A 20,072-nucleotide genomic window follows, 5' to 3' on the forward strand; every position below is an offset into this window, starting at 1 on the left:
GTTTGGTGTCTGTTAAATGTCATTTATCATTCAAGTTGACTTTTTTTTGGTTTTGTTTTTGATATGAGGGATTTTTGTTTTATTACTGTATCATAGACACTATGGATATCATGTTCTGAGACTTCTGAATATTACTTAAATCTGTTTTAGCAGGCCTCCTCTGACATTGCACCTGAAGGTGTAAGGGAGAGGGTCTGCAATGTGGGAGTGGAAGTTCAGACTCCTGGTTGGCTTCCACTGGCCTTCACTAATAATAACATGGTGGGGTAGGTAGGGCATCTCTTTTTGTTGTTGTTGAGACAGTGTCTCACTTTTGTCATCCAGGCTGGAGTACAGTGGCATAATCTTGGCTCACTACAACCTCTGCCTCCCAGGTTCAAGCAGTTCTCCTGCCTCAGCCTCCCAAGTAGCTGGGATTACAGGTACCCACAACCACACCCAGCTAATTTTTTTGTGGGGGGTGGGTAGAGACAAGGTTTCACCATGTTGACCAGGCTAGTCTCGAACTCCTGACCTCAGGTGATCCACCCAGCTCCGCCTCCCAAAGGGCTGGGATTACAGGTGTGAGTCATTGTGCTTGGCTGGTAGGGCATTTCTTACATGGGATTGGTGATAGAAGTTTAGACTCTCCACTCAGCTGCCGCTGACAGTCAAGAAAGGGTAGAGCTCCTTGTTACTCATTAGCGGAGCTTCCAAGTTGGCCCCCACCAACAAGAGTGAGGAGGGATTCCATGCTTTGTGGCTTGAGTAGGGCAATTATAGTTAAAACGGTTTTTTTGTCTTGCTAGGCTATACCTCTTCTAATCCTTTCACTAGGGAAAGCACACTTTTCTTTTTGCTGTTGTTGTTAGGTTTTCTGTCTTTGCTTTTGTTAGTTTGAGATGTTTTGTTGTTGTTGTTGTTCATTAGTATTTCTGGGTTGCAGGCCTCTCTAGTGCCCAGTCACGATATGAGCATCTCCCTCACACCCCAAAAATGAGGGAACTAACTGTCATGTCTTTCTTACTAGGTCATTAGCCAGTCCCCCTTCTCTCCACCATTCACAGACTACTTAGGTTTGATATTTTACATGATGGGTTCAGGATTTTTAGCTGTATTCAGTGGGAGAGTAGGAAGAAATAAGTCTATTCATTTTGTCTGGAGCTGAATGTCCTAAATGGTTTAAAATAGAAAGTAGTCCATTAAGAACTTGCTTTTTTAAATGCTCAAAGAATATTATCTTAAAAATATTTTACCACTATAAATTTGTAACTAAGCTATACATAAGATTAAGTACATTCATTGTTATAGGTAATGTATGGGTTTTTTTGTTTGATTGGTTGGGTGTTTTTGGGGAGACAGATCTTGATCTCTTGCCTTGAACTTTCAGGCTCAGGTGATCCCCCTGCCTCAGCCTCCGGAGTAACTGGGGCTACAGGTGCCACCACGCCCAGCTAAGTTTTTGTTTATTGTTTGTGTTTTGCCCAGGCTGGGTTCAAACTCCTGGACCAAGCAGTTGTCCAACCTCAGCCTCCCAAAGTGTTGGGATTATAAGCATGAGCCACTGCACCCAGCCATGTATATGTGTTTATTAAAGTATATATATTTCTTCATTCTCTTAGGGTTGTGTACCGAAGGACTCTACCGTGTTAGCGGGAACAAAACTGACCAAGACAATATTCAAAAGCAATTTGATCAGGGTAAGAAGATAATTATGTGAAATAAAATTGTTGTTTTATGTTTCCCTTATTAGAATTCATGGTTGGAAGATTGATTTTTATTTGAAAACTTCCTAAGGATATGGATGTTGAAGAGAGAGGGTTTCAAAGGGGGATTAGAAGCACTAAGTAGAATAGATATCACAATAAAGGTAAAGAACAGCTAGGAAAAGTCTATTGCTTTTACACTAGCAAGGAAGTCACTGATTACTTTAGAGCCTTTGAATTAAGGGGCCTCGGTACTAGGGATTTATAAGAGGAAGTAGATGATATGAAACTTTTAAAATACATTTGCAATAGAAGAAAAGATTGAAAACAAAAGACAGTTGAATCATGAAAATACAATACTGTATGTGTTTTTAATGTAAATATGAAGACAGAAAAGGATTTAGTAAATAAGAAAGGAGGTACTGGAAAAGCAGGCATTCATTATTGAAGCAAAGTTCATCATGATGGCCCAGAAGGAATGGAATGCAGTAGAATAGATTTTGTTTTTGAAATAATGAGAAACTGTCTTTTACCAAGACTGAAGGCAATACTATAAAATATTTTGATGTAAGATTAGATATTTTATGGCCCATATACCGTTAGTGTCTTTCCAAATTTCATATTCCTAATACATTAAACTATCTTACAAATAAAAGACTGTGACTGTACCTATATAAATCTGTCAGCAGATTTAGAAAAGCAATAATTCGGCTAAGATTGACATCTTAGCCATTAGGGGTAAAAAAGGCGAATTTTCTACTTATTAAAGTACATTCTATATATGATTAAAGATTTAAATGTAAAAAATGAAAACCGTAAGTAAGTACTAGGGAGAAAAAATGAGTGAATATTTTTATAGTCTTGGAGTAGAGAAAAGCCTAAACTTGATATGAAACCTAAAAAGCATGAACTAGATGATAGACTGGACTAAGTACATACTAAAATTTTACAAAAATGTAAAAATTCTGTATGACAAGTAGTTCACATCAGAAGAGAGCAACTAATAAATAAATGAAAATATGCTTAGCCTCTATTAATGATAAAAATTAAAACAAAAAGATTATATTTGTTTTATTAGAATGAAGAGAATTGTTAGTAGAGCATGGGTAAACATGTATCTTGTACAATGTTGGTTCTAGGTGCCTTTTGAGAGGCAATTGTAAATATCAGGATTCAGATAGCTTTGCTAGAGAAATTTGACTTCTGGGAATTTGTTACAAAGTTTTTGCATAAATATGCCAAGATATACTTACAAGGCTCTTCCTTGCAGTATTGTTAGTTTTTTAAAATAGGGTTTTGGGGGAAGACCACTCGGGTTTAATAAGTAGAATGAATACTAAGAAGGCATGTAAAATAAAGATTTTTGTCTATTGAAGTGGCAAAACGTCAGTTGTTGAGTGATGTGTGTCTGAGTGTATACAACAGTGCACCTTGTTGCCAAAGAGTATTGTATAGTCTGGTATCCCATTTTAAAAAAATTTGGCCAGGCACGGTGTCTCACATCTGTAATTCTAGCACTTTGGAAGCCAGAGGTGGATGAATTGCCTGAGCTCAGGAGTTGAAGATCAGCCTGGGCAACATAGTGACACCCTATCTCTAGTAAAATGCAAAAAATTAGCCAGCCATGGTGGTGCACACCTGTAATCCCAGTGACTTAGGAGGCTGAGGTGGGAGAATCACTTGAACCTAGGAGGCGGAGGTTTCAGTGAAATGAGATTGTACCACTGCATTCCAGCCTGGGTGACAGAGCGAGATTCCATCTGAAAAAAAAAAAGAAAAAAGAAAAAATATATATAGAGAGAGAAAGAGTGTATATGTTTAAAAAACTGTTTAGATTTAATGATATTGAGTTGATAGAATTTCACTTCCAATACTGAATGCATGGTTGTAGTTAATACCAAAGCTCTTGAGTTTGATTTTGTTTTTTCTGGTTCTGCCACTATTTTTGTGCCCCTGGCAAATTAATCTTTCTAAATCTCAATTTCTTCATATCTAGTATGGGAGTGATGAGAGTAACTATGAGAATAATGAGGTAATGCATATGAAGGGTTTTCTGTCCGAGTACCATATTAATATGTTCGTTGGACAGCTATTACTACAAAGAATGTAGCCTAAGGAAACAAGCTTATATGTATTAAAGCATAGTGTCATATCATTTTTATATTATTGTAATATATTTAAATGAAATAAATCTAAATGTTCTCTAATAGAATATTATGTAAATTATATAATATAAGGAAATATTTTACAGCCATTAAAATTGTTTATATAGGGCAAAATGTTAATAATTGGTTTGACAATTTTTTTAATAAGCAGAAAAAGGCTGAAAGGAAACATGCTAAAGTAAACATTTCTCTCTAGATGTTGGGGAAATTTTTTTTCTTTTTGCTGGTCTATATTTTTATATTAAAATGACTTACTGATAGCAAATTAACCTTATGATACACCTTTAGTATGTTCCATTCTTGATTTTGTTTTTAGTCAGAACTTCACTAACTACTTAAATTTAAACCATTTTACATAAAATTTTAAACTGTAAAGTTAAAAGGTCCAAATTCAAATTTATACAAATTGAGTATCCCTTATTCAAAATTCTTGGGGCCCAGAAGTATTTTGGATTTTGGATTTTTTTTCAGACTTTGGAATATGTCCATTTTACTTAGCAGTTATAATCCCAGATACAAAATGTTCCAGTGAAGAAGTTTCAGATCAACCTGTAGGCATGTTTCTTTTGTCTTTCTATTTACATATGGCCTCTTTTTTTTTTTTTGTTCGAAAGAGACAGGGTCTCACTCTGTTGCCCAGGCTGAACTTAAACTTCTGGACTCAAGTGATTCTCTCTTCTTAGTTTCCTGAGTAGCTGGGACTATAAGTACTCATCATTTGCCTCTTGCAGCCTCTTTTAAATAGCTATGTATACAAACAAAGATAGATATTAGTAAAGTTCCCCAATATACTAATAATCCTAACAGCATTTTTTCTTAGTAACAGAAAAGACTTCTTGCTTAGGTTGTCTTTTCCCTGATCTCTGTAGTTTGTCAGCCTAAAAAGAAAAGTGGAGCCTGGTGCGGTGGCTCACCCCTGTAATTTCAGCAATTTGAGACACCGAGGCAGGTGGGTCACCTGAGGTGAGGAGTTCGAGACCAGCCTGGGCAACAGTGGTGAAACCCTGTCTCTACTAAAAATACAAAAAATTAGCTGGGCATGGTGATGGGTACCTGTAGAATCCACCAGCTACTTGGGTGGCTGAGGCTGTAGAATCACTTGAACCTGGGATGTGGAGGTTGTAGTGAGGTGAGATCGCACCACTGCACTCCAGCCTGGGCAACAGGAGTGAAACTTCATCTCAAAAGAAAAAGGAAAAAGAAAAGTAGACGAGACTTACAGTTATCTTTTGATTTAGAAGCAACCATTTAGCTTACTTTTATAATAAATTAAAGTTTTATTATATAATTTATTTAATTTTTGTTTTGTAGATCATAATATCAATCTCGTGTCAATGGAAGTAACAGTAAATGCTGTAGCTGGAGCTCTTAAAGCTTTCTTTGCAGATCTGCCAGATCCTTTAATTCCGTATTCTCTTCATCCAGAGCTGTTGGAAGCAGCAAGTAAGTAAAAACTTCCTTTTTATGAGAGGGATGATAATGGCAATTTTTGGATATTGATTGCCAAGTGTTAAAATCATCATGTACTAGAATATGTAGCTAATAAAAATTAGCTTACCAGAACTCTATTTCTCTATTTCCTCTAAATTTAAATCTGAATCCCTGGAGATTGCCACCAGGAATATTCTGTTTTAGCTAGCCCCCTAGGTGACTTAAATGCTCCTAGAGATTAGAAAATCATTGTACTAGAAGTTTGATGTTTGTGTTTTTAATTCAAACTTCAGGGCATTGTAAGAAATCCTTCAAATTATAAGTCAAAGAAATTTACTTTGACCTTGTCTTAACTGTTTTGTGTTGCTGTAACAGAATACTACAGACTGCATAATTTATAAAGTAATTTATTTCTTACAATTCTAGAGGCTGGTAAGTTCAGGATCAAGGAGGCCTCATCTGGTGAGGGCCTTTTATCAGGAACTCATTCCCAAAATAGCTAACTCACTGCAGAGATAACAGCATTAATCCATTCATGAAGACAAAATCCTCATGATGTAGTCACTTCTTAGAGATCCCACCTTTCAACACTGTTGCCTTGGGGATTGTTTCCCCACACAAGAGCTTTGGGTGACACATTCAAACCATAGCAGACAACATGTTGTAAGTTATTTGGGGAAAGAACATGAATACTTATTTAGTATTTATTTCTACTTTGGCATCATTCATTCAGATGTTTCCAGTAAACAGATAATCATTTACCTGGAAAATGAGACCTAAAGTCTGTTTGGGCATCAGTTTCATCCACATGATTTCTCAGTGGCAAAAAATTAAGGTAGTTGCTGAATACTTCACTCTACTATTTCCTTTTGCTTGCAAGTCTTCAGGTTCTTGTAAGTGAGACTACTTCATTATAGTTCTGATTATGTTAAAGTTCTCAGTGATTTTTTTTTTAATTCAGTATATTGTCGCAAGGTATAGTTGCCTTACACTTACTCTCAGATAAAGTGGGAAAATTATTTAATCGATAGCTTAGATTTTCTTAGCTATTGACCATTGATAGGAACCTCAGAGCTTTCCTACTTAGGAAATTTTTGAGGGCTGATTTAGAAGTGATATGTAACAAATGACATTTTGTTAGTAGTACTCAGTTATGTTACCATAATGTGGTATACACACTGGTCTCCAAAATAAGGAAAAGGAGGAAAACACTCTCTATCTCATTTATTTCATGTTCACATTTCAGTTACTGTGTTTCATAATTGCATAGATTTGGAGAGTAATTAAGTTAAATACTTATATTGCCTGTAAAGGAAAATCTTTTATAAACAAAATGGATTACAAGTAATTGTAGTATAGACATACCTATGGCCCAAGGGCCAGATTTAGGCTATTGCCAGTTTTTGGCAGACTTTGAGCTGAGAATCATTTTTACACCAAGAAAAAAAGAAAATTTTATGACACATTAAAATTATATGGAATTCAAATTTCAGAACTTTTATTGGAATATAGCCACTCCCATTTGTTACATGTCTGTTACTGCTTTTGTGCTGCAACACAGGGTTGAGTAAGTGTGCCCATAAAGCCTGAAATAGTTACTCTCTGTAGCATGACTGTTAAGAGCCTAACAGATTTGTAAGTAGTTAATTCTGAATCAGAATTTAGTTATGTAAATTGCCAATATACCATTTCCCATTTTGTCAGTGCTGAGTCACTTTCATCTTCAGTGATTAGCTTTCCTTATTAAAAAGCTATAGTAATAAACAATAACATTAATAAAAATAGATAATGTTAGTTGAAGTGATTTCTTAATTTAGATAATTTAGCAAATTCTTTAGAACAGGGCTTCCCAACCCCTAGGCCACACAGCCTGGCTTGTTAGGAACCATACCACACAGCAAGAGGTGAGCAGGTGGGTGAGTGAAGCTGAGCTCCACCCACTGTGAGATCAGGAGCGGCATTAGATTCTCATAATAGTAGGAACCCTATCTACTGTGAAGTGTACATGCAAGGGATCTAGGTTGTACACTTCTTATAAGAATCTAAATATAAATGTAATACACTTGAATCATCCTAAAACCATCTCCCCACCCATCTGTGGAAAAACTGCCTTCCACGAAACTGGTCCCTGGTGCCAAAAAGGTTGGGGACTGCTGCTTTAGAACATGTTACTTGATTTTGCTTACTTGTCTTAATATGCTTTAAACACATTTTTTTATTGTTATAGTAAATACAGCAGGAAGCTTTATCAAATATTTTTGATAAAAATTCTTCACTGTTTTAATTTTACAGAAATCCTGGATAAAACAGAACGTCTTCATGCCTTGAAAGAAATTGTTAAGAAGTTTCATCCTGTAAACTATGATGTATTCAGATACGTGATAACACATCTAAACAGGTATTTTTATTTTTTTAGGGGTTTTTTTGGTAAATAAATTGCATTACACATTTCAAACATGTAAACTTCATAAATTGGATAATTAACAGAAAAGAGGACTCAGACTAAACGTACAGTTGAATTCTGGTTTTCTAATTTATATCTAAAAAGATGTGATTAGTTTTGTACATGTAATGATTATATGAATAGTATGTGTGGCAAGTATATTTTCTTTTTTTACCACATTCTCTGTAGGATCTTAGAATTTTAGTTATGAAACGACACTTCGATAATTAACCAGATCAACCTATTTGGAATTGGAAAAGGGTTTGGTTTGAAAAATTGCTAGTTCTGTGACCTTGGGCAAATTACGTATTCTTGCTAAGTCTTGACTGTCTCAACTATAAAGATGAGAAAACAATACTTCACAAAGTTGTTCTGAGGACTAAATGGAATTATTAGTATTTATACTAAGTTTTCCAAAAGTCTCCTCTTCATATTTTCTACTGGCATTTTAATGAACTATAATTTTTTGGTTTTTTTCTAACTAATAGTATCAACACCCAAACCAAGTACATTTTAGCCTGTACCTCTTAAAAGAGGATTAACCAATGTTTAAAGCTTACTATTACTAGCAATGTACTATAAAATTGTGTTAACATTTCTTACAGCGTTTCCCTGAGAAAATACCAGCATACATAATACTGTAGTATAATTAGTGGAATTTCCTTTTTTTGAAATATACAATCCTATATGAGAGGTTGGTGGTGTGGCAACAGATGTGCACAGGGTACTATAAAAAGGAGACCTTGTCCAATATGTATTGTAAGGATGGTTTATTGTCTAACTGAAAGAAGAGTATCTGACTTCATTGGCAAAGGGCCAAGCATGTTCAAAGAATCAGTACTGGCCCACCATCAGCATTATTTTTACATACTGACTGTATTCCAGAAAGGCTCTAATGTCATAGCAGTTAATAATACAGACAGAAGCATATTTGATGCATTGAGGAACAGCAAAGAGGCCTCTGTGAGTGGAACAGAGTGAAGGATGGGCAGAGTAAAAGATAAGGATCAGTATGGGAAGAGGGACAGAACTATTGAGAGTGTGGTCCATACCACCAACCAATCATATAGCATTGTACTTTTCTAAAAAGGAAGTTTCACTAATTATAGTACAATATTATGTATGCTGGTATTTTCTTAGGGAAAGGTTATGAGAAATGTTAACACAATTTTATTGTTTACTTTAATGTTTACTATATTGATAGTAAACATTATAGCTGTAAACATTGGTTAATATTCCTTAAAATGTTTTATTAACAAGATAAAGAGATTGCTTCAGAATGCAAAATGTAAATCATATATCCCTAAGTATACTGTTGAGTTCAGCTGACATTTTTTTGGGCAGGGAAGAGCAGGCTTTTTTCTTTCTTTTTTTTTTTTTTTTTTTTCTCTTTGAAATGAAGTCTCATTCTGTCACCCAGGCTGCCGTGTAACCTCTGCCTACCAGGCTAAAGTGATCCTCCTGCCCCAGCCTCCCGAGTAGCTGGGACCACAGACAGGTGCCACCACACGTGGCTTATTTTTGTATTTTTGTTTGAGATGGGGTTTCGCCATGTTGCCCAGGCTGGTCTTGAACTCCTGAGCTCAAGCGATCTGTGGGCCTCAACCTCCCAAAGTGCTAGGGAGGGGAGGGCTTTCTTAATGGAAGAAGCATAGTATGATTCTGTCTGTTACTCTGAGTGGTATGGGACACCGGAGAGTAGAACGGTGGAATATGATCAGACTTAAATTCAAGCAGACTGTAATTGGATAATACCAGGCACTGTGCTAAGTGCTAGGGACACAGCAGTGAACCAAATACTCATCATGAGTTTACATTCTAGTATGGGAGAAAAACAAATATCAATGTATAATGGATGACTGGCAAATCAAAAAGGTTGTAAAAATTAATCTATGGTGTTATACTTTGGTATATTCTCTTTTACTCTTCACATCCAGTGAGTGTCAAATCAGTTTTTTCTCTTAATTATTTATCTTCTTTCTTTCCCCTGCCACTGCTTTAGTTCAAGCTTTATCATTTCTCATTTAGGAACCTCCAGTTTAGTTGTAATTGAGTTCTTTCTCTGCCAACTTTTCCTTCTGATCTTCCCTTGATCCTGACACTAGAATGATCTTTGTAAAAGATCTTTCTGTAAAGATCACATCTGATTAAATAGCACCCTATTTCCTTAGGATAAGTCCAAATTATTTAATACTAAGTGATTTGGTTCTGACTTCGTTTATATCTCTTTACCTTTTCCCCTACACACCAAGTAAGCTCTGCTATATTAAACTAATAACAGTTAACCAGAAGTTACTCCACGTTCTTCTCATGCCTATCATCCTTGACTCAACTCAAACATTACCTCTTTGAGGAAACCTTCCCTAACCACCCTCATCTTTAACTGATTTAGTACCCTTTTTTTGTACTTTCTGACTCTTTAGTTAGACCTGATGCTCATACCCTTACATCTTTCAACTTTATAGGTATTTGCAGAAACTAGCACTTGTGTGCTACATAGAAACATCAAACTGGGCCTAGTAGCCACTTTGCATCTTTTAACAAAAAGTTATTTTTATTCTGAATATTCTAATTTAGTCTTTTAACAAATAGCTATGACTTTTATCATATAATACATGTTTGTAAACCACATACTTGACCTTAGATGAGCAACTTCTGTATTTGCGGGTTTTCCATTGCTTTCAAGTGAAAATGTTTTTGAACCATAAAATTTAAGATTTTCATGCTTCCCTGCATGCTTTTTTTGGGGGAGGGGGTGAGACAGAGTCTTGCTTTGTTGCCCAGACTGGAGTGCGGTGGCATAATCTCCACTCACTGCAACCTCTGCCTCCTGGGTTCAAGAGATTCTCCTGCCTCAGCCTCCTGAGTATCCGGGATTACAGGTGTGCACCACCATGCCTGGCTAATTTTTGTGTTTTTAGTAGAGACAGTGTTTCCCCACTTCTGGCCAAGCTGATCTCAAACTCCTGACCTCAGGCACTGACTTGGCCTCCCAAAATGCTGGAATTATAGGCATGAGTTACCATGCGTGGTTCCTGCATACTTCTGAATTATGGTCTTTACGTGTGAGAGGAAGGGGCTGGATAAACTCACTAAGATCCTTCTCAGTGTAATAATTTGTAATTATAGTCCAAGATTTGCCTCTTATGTTTCTTGTTTATTAAAGATAATGGTAGAGGTTCTTTCTCAGGTTTAAAGGACTAGATATAAATAGGTTCATAAATGTATAACCATTTATAAATTGTTAATCCATAAAAATTTTAAGGTAGAAAGTGTTATAAACTCAGGGTTATCCTTCAAATGAAATTGATAAACAAGATACTGAAAGATGTTCTGGCTAGGCATGATGGCTCACATCTGTAATCCCAGCATTTTGGGAGGCTGACATGGGTGGATCACTTGAGGTCAGGAGTTTGAGACCAAGGCCAACATGATGAAACCCCATTGCCACTAAAAATACAAAACTTAGCTCGGCGTGGTGGTTAGCACCTGTAATCCTAGCTACTCTGGAGGCTGGGTTGGGAGAATTGCTTGAATTGCCAGGAGGGGTAGATTTCAGTGAGCGGAGATCATGCCATTGCATTTTAGCCAGGCCGATAGAGCAAGACTGTGTCAGAAAAAAAAAAAGATTGTCTTATGGAATGCTAGCAACCAGTTGTTGTTGTTGTTAAGTTAAAAATTCTTGGCTGGGTATGGTGGCTCACTCCTGTAATCCCAACACTTTGGGAGACTGGAGGATCATTTGAGGCCAGGATTTGAGACCAGTCTGAGCAACACAGACTCAATTCGAAGCAAGGGAGGGAGGGAGGGACAAAGTGGAAGAAGGGAAGAAAGAGAGGGAGAGAGGAAGGAAGGAAGGAGGGAGGGGAGGAATGGAGAGAAGGAGAGAGGGAAGGAGGAAAAGAAAGAAAGGAGAGAGGGATGGGACAAAAGAAGAAAGGAGAGAAAGAGAGAAAGGAAGGAAGGAAAGGTAAGAGGGAAAATTAGCCTGATACTAGTGTTAAACAGCTATGATAGTAATTTTTCCAAAGCTGGTTGAGAGAGATGGCTTACTCTGGTTTATCTTTTCATCTCCCACAGTAGTCAAAGAAGTTGCATATACAATGAGAGTTTGTTGTTTCTGTTTCCAGAAATTCATTAAAATCTGTCACATCAGGAAAAGTTTTTTACATACGAATTAAAGATGCTTCCTTGTGTAAATTTTTAAATCCCATGTTTGAAGTAGGATAAAAGGTAACACTAAATCTGCTAGCTCTGGAATTCTGTGATTGTAATGAGTTTTGATTTCTAAATGTTTCTTCCTTTCATAATTTCAGGGTTAGTCAGCAAAATAAAATCAACCTAATGACAGCAGACAACTTATCCATCTGTTTTTGGCCAACCTTGATGAGACCTGATTTTGAAAATCGAGAGTTTCTGTCTACTACTAAGATTCATCAGTCTGTTGTTGAAACATTCATTCAACAGTGTCAGTTTTTCTTTTACAATGGAGAAATTGTAGAAACAACCAACATTGTGGCTCCACCACCACCTTCGAATCCAGGACAGTTGGTGGAACCAATGGTACCACTTCAGTTGCCACCACCATTGCAACCTCAGCTGATACAACCACAATTACAGACGGATCCTCTTGGTATTATATGAGTAGGAATTGATTGCAAACAGGCTGGATTTGGACAAAAAGCAAATCCAGACATGCATGTTTCAGGGTTCAAGTAGTATACTTCATGTTTCATACAGACAATTCACATTCAAAATGATGACATTTTCTCTTTGAACTAGGTGGTATTCCTTATTCACTTACATTACAAATCTAAGAACATGTGATAAGCATGACTGGAGAGGTTTAATTTTTATAAACAAAAATAGCTATAAAATACAAAGCTGCTGCTGCATGCAACCTTATTGCAATCAGTATATCATTCCTGTGGCAATTTCTGTCACATTATATTGTGAATAAAATTTTTCTATAGAAATTAAATGATTTAAAAACTCACCTATATGAAACATTTAATGCTTTTCAGCCTGCTTTCTGGCTGATTTTGTTATTCGATGTGCTAATTTGGGCAACTTAATTTACCTTCTGGCAGTCAGTGTAGATAACTAAAAGCCCAGTTAAGCATTTTATAATTTCAGGCTACTGAGGCAATGCTTGGGATGTTGTTTGAAAGAAACGAAAAATACATTTGACATATTTCACATTTCTGTACCTTCATCTTTACTTCTAAATAAACCTGTGGTTGATTTGATGAGGGATAAATGAACCTAATTCTTTTATACACATACCAAGGACACGCTTGTGGCTAAAGTAAGTTGATAATGTTGTGCAAAGGATAGTTGTCACCAACTCATTTCTTTATGGTCCATAATGAAATAAACATTTTGTATACTGTTAATTCTGTAAACAGATGCATGTTCAAAAGATCTATAATGGTCTTGTAATCTTAATCTAATATATTTTAGATATTTTAATTTTTTCCCCCTTGGGGAATACGTTTAGCATAGTGTAGAAAATACTTCATGACATTTTCATATAAGGTTATATAACTTTTCATACATAAACATGAAATTTGTTGTAGAAAATTCTTTAAACCAAACATTTAAATCTAGAACTTCAATTTAATTTGTTCCTTGAATCTATTTTTATGTGGCCCTTAAAAACATATACAAAAAACCCATTGCTAATATAGCAATAAAAATACTTTGGGTACTGACAGACTCTTTGGAGTGTTTATATTACAAATTTATATTCGTGTTCTTTTCTGTGATGTGTTGTACTAAAATCCAAAATGGCTTTTGCACCATTTTTAAGCCAATTTTTTTCCTTTGATGTTGGTACCAGAATTACTATAAATGACTGCTGCTTTTGGGGGTAAACATTTTGTTAGTGAATATAAAACCAGAACACTAAATTGTGGATAAAATTTTCAGAATAGGTAGCACAGGTAAATTTTGCTAGGTATATTTTGTGTAGTAAAGAAAAAAAATCTTTGGTCAATGTTATCATCTTAATTGAGACTACAATTTTAAGGTTATCTTACATGTATTATAGTAAATAGATGATTTTCAGATTCAAGGCTCCTAAGAGTTTGATTTGCTCCATTTATTTCTAAAATAAATATTGTCTTTCCCAACCATTATGTTCTAGGTATTGTACTTCCAATTTTAACTTCAGAACGAAGATGTTGACGTGCACCAGGCTGCTGTTGAAGTACATGTATATTATAAATTATCTTATTTGTGTTATACTCTTACATGTTATCTTTTCTAAGAAAACAAAGTCCCTATTATTCCTATTGCAAAGCACACAGGAATTAAGAAAGTACAGTAATTTTTAAAAATAAAAAATCCGGTAAATGTAGTATTCTTAACCTGTTCTATATTACTTATACCTATTGTCTATATAGCTTTAATTTATAGTTGTCAGTTTAACTATTGGCATGTCTGGCAAAGAAAATTAAACTTTAAGAGTTTTATAAACTGTTTCTAGGTTGCTAAAGAATTTATTTTTCTACTATATATGGTATAGACAAAGCATCAAACTATGTACAGGAAAAAAAGCCTGACTATTTCTATTGGAAGTAGGCTGAAAAAGAGAATTTTCAAAACTGTTCGTGTCTTCAGTTCATTCTGTCATAACTTTGCTATTGTAATATGTGAATACCAGTTTATTTAAGCTATTCTCTTTTATACTGTATTACTTTAATGTTCATCTGCATTTAATACCATTTTTGTTATTAAAACTAGCATTTACCATTTTTCACATTAACCCACCTTGCACCTTCCCCCAAACTTACCTCCACTTTTCTATGCATTCTATCATTGATTTGACACACTTCATAGTGAGTCATTTAAATATTCTACACTTGGTTCAGTTACCCAGTAGATAACAGTTATTGAAAATTAAAAAGTACAGTTTAAAGCTCAGTCTGTTACACTGAATTGATTGTATTTGTTTTTGCCAAGGGTTTAGATATGTTTTTAAATACTAGAAACATCTAAAAACAGAATAACATAATTAAACTTTTTTCTGGTAAGTTACTGGAAGGTTTCACTGTTAAGGGACCTGTCATGTGAGACTTCTTAAAGGTTTAAAAGACTAGTAGAATAGTCTCATAATTGTGCATAAACATCAAGGCATTATATTTTAAAATACTGAATAATAAAATTTCATCTACACACATGTTGCCATTGTTTCATTTAAGGTTCAGTGCTTATAGTTAATACATATTGGACCTAACAGGATCTAGATTAGCAATATAAAGAAGCATAGTGGTACTCTGTTTCACATTTTCAGTAGATTTATTAGAAGTCAAATTCTATTCAACAGACACTTAACTAGGATATACAACTAATTTAAGATAAAATTCCAGGCACAATATATTTTCTTTTGAAATGGTATTTGTTAGTAGTGCATCTTCCCCTTAACATTTACAGTGTAAATACTGCAGGTAACAGCAAGCTAAGTTAGCCAAAAAGCAGCTTTTTTTCATACTGTATGTAAATAATGTAGACCTGTTTTTTTGTTTTTTTTTTTTTGTTTTTTTGAGGTACTGGAATCTAATTAATAATATCTCTTAGATATAAACAAAAGGGAACAATTGGAATAAGAATTTAGGCCTTAGCTTCCATGGTGATTTTTAGTTTTTTATACAGTAATAATTGTGATGCTATTTGTCAACTGGATATAAATATATATATAATTTTTAAAAGTCAAAAGTGCTTTTGTTTCTTTGTTTATAATTAATGTAAGTTTTGTGCTTCACCCACAGGATGCTGCAGTAAATTAAATATCAGTGAAGCTTCTGATGTATAAAGAATGCTATGAATAAAACATTAAGAAGCTGTGTAATTTTAAGTTATATTTGCCTCTATTTTTACCATTTCATTGGTAAAAATTAGCTAATTTTTTCAAGTAAAAATGAAAAATAAAAATATAAATTTATCAATATGATGGAAATTTTATTAAGAAGATGTATTACTGAATTTTCACTGTATCTGGAAAGGAGATTCAAAATTTTTTCTCAGGATGTATATTGGTGAAAATTTGATTTTTTTAATTGTTGGGAAAACAAGATAATGCACGGATTTCTAAGACTCAAATTTTACCTGGATCTGATTTTGGAGCTGTGGCTAGACATTCTTTTGAGCCACTGGAAATATTTTGAAGACTATTTTAGTTATAGCAGAGCTGCCAATATTAAAGAATATATGTCTTCTCTTCATGGTTTTTGACTGTTAAGCCAAATTTTATGCTATATGCTGTCAGTCTTTGGATCTGGTGAGGTCTGTTTGACTTGAATCTTTGTGTTGTCTTGAATTTAATAGTTTTAAGTTACTTAAATTCTTAGACTTAACAGTCTCTAATTTGTTCCAGTACATATGGAACATGCTTCATTTTTTTTATTATATTAGAACTCTTGAGGCCTTTTCAGGTTATCAAATATCTGCAAGTAAAATTTTCTAAGATTTAATAAGGGAAGGTACTGTTCAAAATCATTTTCTTATGATAGCATCTTTACATACTATGTAAAGCATTAATATAATATATTCCAACATCCAGTTATTTAATGTGATCCAAGTACCCTGGTCTTTTTAAAGCAGTTAAAATCTAATTAACTTTGGGAGTCTACACTAGTCAGTTGAACCTTGTCATTGTCCTATTTGCATGACTCCATTTTTTTCCTTCACTATTGAATTTTCTTTGTCGGGGGAGAGAGGTGGGGAGAGCCACAGAATCTCATATTCACATCTTATTTAATTGTGTTATATTAGTCTTTTGTGGAAATTCTGTAGGCAGTTAGAATTAAAAAGCTAACCAATGTTAATTAGCATTTTAGTTATTACTAAATGCATAGAATTATAACACTTGAAGTTAATTTGGTGCTGGCAGTTCTGGTTTAGTCATTTTTACCAGTAGTTAGTAGTATTAAGACCTGCAGTATATGCACATTTTGAGTAGATGTCAAAGAATTGTAGTTATGAAACACCTTGTTTATTCTCACAATTCAGACTTTCTATTCAATTTTGTCTCAAGTAGTAAAAGTTGTTGTCTACAATTTAATAATGGCCCTCCTGTTCTAGTTTCCCTAATATTTTAGTTAAGATTTTCTTAGTGTTTTAACCTATTTTTTAAGTTTATTTTTGTATTCGATTTTATTTGAATAAGTGATGTGGGTTTAGTAATTGACCTATTTGTTCATTGCTTCACTAATTCATCCAGATTAGTTTTAATTGTGTATCTGTATTTTCTCGCCAGATCATTTTCTTGGGACCTTGAACTGTGAATGTTTTGTCCTAACCATTTAACATTTTTTAGGTACTTCCTGCAAGTGCTTGAACTACTTTACCAGCTTTAACTTTGGGGCTCTTAGTTTCATTTCTCCAGATTCTTGGTATTTTATTTTATCCAAATAAACATTTAGCTGTTGTAAGAAGAAGACTTCTTTTTAATTCCCTAAAATAAGTAAAATCAGAAGCAGTGCACACTATCATACTGTTTTTATTTGTTATTATCATACTGTTATTATTATCATACTTGGGTTATTTATAAGTGTGTAGGTGAATGGATAAAAAATACCTATCAGAATATAGTCTTTAGATACCCTTCTTGGAAATTTGACTTCGAGATTTTTCATTTGTTGGCAATTACAGGCATAGCTGCCAAATCTTTTTTGGTTTATAGTACTTGAAGTGAGAGAAACCATTACCAGCAATGTACTTTTAAAATACAAACTAAAACCAGGCATAGTGGCTCATGCTTGTAATCCCAGCATTTTGGGAGGGTGAGGCAGGCGCATCACTTGAGGTCTGAGGTTTGAGACCAGTCTGCCAATATCGCAAGACCCCGTATCTACTAAAAATATAAAATCTAGCCCAGCATGGTAAGGATGCTTATAGTTCCAGCTACTCAGGAGGCTGAGGCATGAAAATGGCACTTGCACCTGGGTAGGGGAGGTGACAGTGAACCAAAATGAAACCACTTCATTCCAGCCTGGGAGATAAAAGGGAGACCCCTGTCTCAAAAAAATACACACTAAAATGTTTTATCCGGTACTTTATAATTGGAAAGTGACTATTGTGTAAAATTTTTATGGCATTAGCAGACATTTTTAGGGGAAAGATAGTGTCTTTGGTTTTGCAGGCCATATGATCTCTGTGGCACTTAACTCTGCTGTAGTGCACAAATAGCCATAATGCAGAAATGAAAGGAATATGACTGTTCCAATAAAACTGTCTATAAAAAACTAGCAGCGGGCCGGGCGCGGTGGCTCAAGCCTGTAATCCCAGCACTTTGGGAGGCCGAGGCGGGTGGATCACGAGGTCAGCAGATGGAGACCATCCTGGTCAACATGGTGAAACCCCGTCTCTACTAAAAATTACAAAAAATTAGCTGGGCACAGTGGCGCGTGCCTGTAATCCCAGCTACTCAGGAGGCTGAGGCAGGAGAATTGCCTGAACCCAGGAGGCGGAGGTTGCGGTGAGCCAAGATCGCGCCATTGCACTCCAGCCTGGGTAACAAGAGCAAAACTCCGTCTCAAAAAAAAAACTAGCAGCAGACCACATTTGGCCCACAGACATATTGACTGATCCTGGTATAGACTGTTAGTAAAATTAGCTTCTCCAACTTTTATATATGTGGAATATTTTATGATAGATTAACTTAATATAGGTTGGAGTAAAATTTTACACAGAATAATTACCGTCTGTTCCTTTTACCCTTGTTTCCAATGGAAATTTTCTTTTAGTTTACTTTGTAGTAAGTAAATAAGGAGAGCTATGTGAAATGGTTATTTTAAAAGCTCTTATTAAACATTGCATCTGGAAGGTAGGACTGGTGACAGTTATACACATCAGAACTGATTTATTTTCAAAAGCCTTATTAAGGATAACTTAATGATTTTTCCAGGCAGTAATTACACCTCCACATTCTATACATCATGACCACATAGTATTTCAATAAATAGGGGCATAGATTAATGAAGTTATTAACACTTAACAAAATCATGTCCATAATTAATCTAAAAGTATCTGATCTTTTTTTTTTTTTTTTTTTGAGACGGAGTTTCGCTCTTGTTACCCAGGCTGGAGTGCAATGGCACGATCTCAGCTCACTGCAACCTCTGCCTCCTGGGTTCAGGCAATTCTCCTGCCTCAGCCTCCTGAGTAGCTGGGATTACAGGCATGCGCCACCGTGCCCAGCTAATTTTTTGTGTTTTTAGTAGAGACGGGGTTTCACCATGTTGACCAGGATGGTCTCGGTCTCTTAACCTCGGGATTCACCCGCCTCGGCCTCCCAAAGTGCTGGGATTACAGGCGTGAGCCACCGCGCCCAGCCGGATCATTATTTAATGGGTGGTCTCTCCAATGTTGTAGGCTTCACCCACCAGTCTACTTAATTCCTTTGGAGAATGCATATAGAAGGGAAACTGTGTACTGATTGTTAGCAGGCCTTAATTCAGAAGATAAATTTGAAAGAATTCATAATGGAGAGAAATATAAATGTAGTAATTGTGGGAAGTTCTTCCAAGTCACACCTCAGTGAATGTTGGCGAACCTCCCAGAGAAAGAAATTTTATGATGGTCCCAACTTCGAATGATTTGACTCAAGGTTTTTCCAACTTTACAGTGGTGGGAAAGCCATACACAGTGCACTCTTCGATGGGTTTATCAGGACTTGGTCTCATCATAAACTGAGGAATATATATGTGTTAAATATTGCAGGGGAAAGGGTCAACAGATTACATATCTATACCATAATGCTCATGCTAGAGAGACCTATGAATGTATTAAAATGGCTTTCACCTATAAATTGGTCTCATTGCACATCAGAGTATTCACACTGGCAAGTCACAATTCATTGTACACCAGAATGTCATACCGAAGGCAGCAGACTCTATCACATAGTGAGTGTGGAAAGGCTTGTCAACCACAAATTAAACTTGCTTATTGAATGGTAGCCATCCTCTATGGCCCCAAATGGTCCTAGCTCCTGGTTAACTTCTTGCATAGTCCCCTACTTCAGTGTACCAAAATTGGTTATGACCTCAAGCATTTTTTGTCAATACTTAAATGGAATTTAAAAGAAGGCAAAATTGTTTATACATGTTTTTGTTTTTGTTGTTTTAAACACAGCTCCCAGATACAGCTGTCTCAGACCACCTTTACTTGCAGAAAGCCAAATTCCTATGTAGTTTAGAATATAAGTGGCTTACAGCAACAAGAAGAGATTTCCACTTACAGTAATGTAAGATGATTTGGACCAACCCTCCAACCGAAGGCATCTAGACAAAATGGAGAAAATGGTTTCCCCCAGAAAAATCCATTTGAAGGCCATTAGAAAGCTAG

At 35.4% G+C, this 20,072-nt stretch overlaps 1 protein-coding gene across 10 annotated transcripts in view; it reads left to right on the forward strand.

Annotated features, from left to right (window-relative positions):
* The window catches only part of ARHGAP5 (Rho GTPase activating protein 5), a 79,417-nt gene extending 62,259 nt beyond the window's left edge, over window positions 1–17,158 (forward strand). For all 10 annotated transcript variants that reach the window (XM_017977045.4, XM_078334753.1, XM_035260312.3 and 7 more), the window contains 4 exons: window positions 1,602–1,679; window positions 5,162–5,293; window positions 7,574–7,679; window positions 12,041–17,158. In XM_017977045.4, coding sequence (XP_017832534.1) covers window positions 1,602–1,679; window positions 5,162–5,293; window positions 7,574–7,679; window positions 12,041–12,368 — 644 coding nt within the window. In that variant the 3' untranslated portion in view covers window positions 12,369–17,158. The remainder of the gene's footprint in view (window positions 1–1,601; window positions 1,680–5,161; window positions 5,294–7,573; window positions 7,680–12,040) is intronic.
* The last annotated feature ends 2,914 nt before the right edge of the window (window positions 17,159–20,072 follow it).

The sequence above is a fragment of the Callithrix jacchus genome, chromosome 8, assembly GCF_049354715.1.
Source record: "Callithrix jacchus isolate 240 chromosome 8, calJac240_pri, whole genome shotgun sequence".
NCBI lineage: Eukaryota > Metazoa > Chordata > Mammalia > Primates > Cebidae > Callithrix > Callithrix jacchus.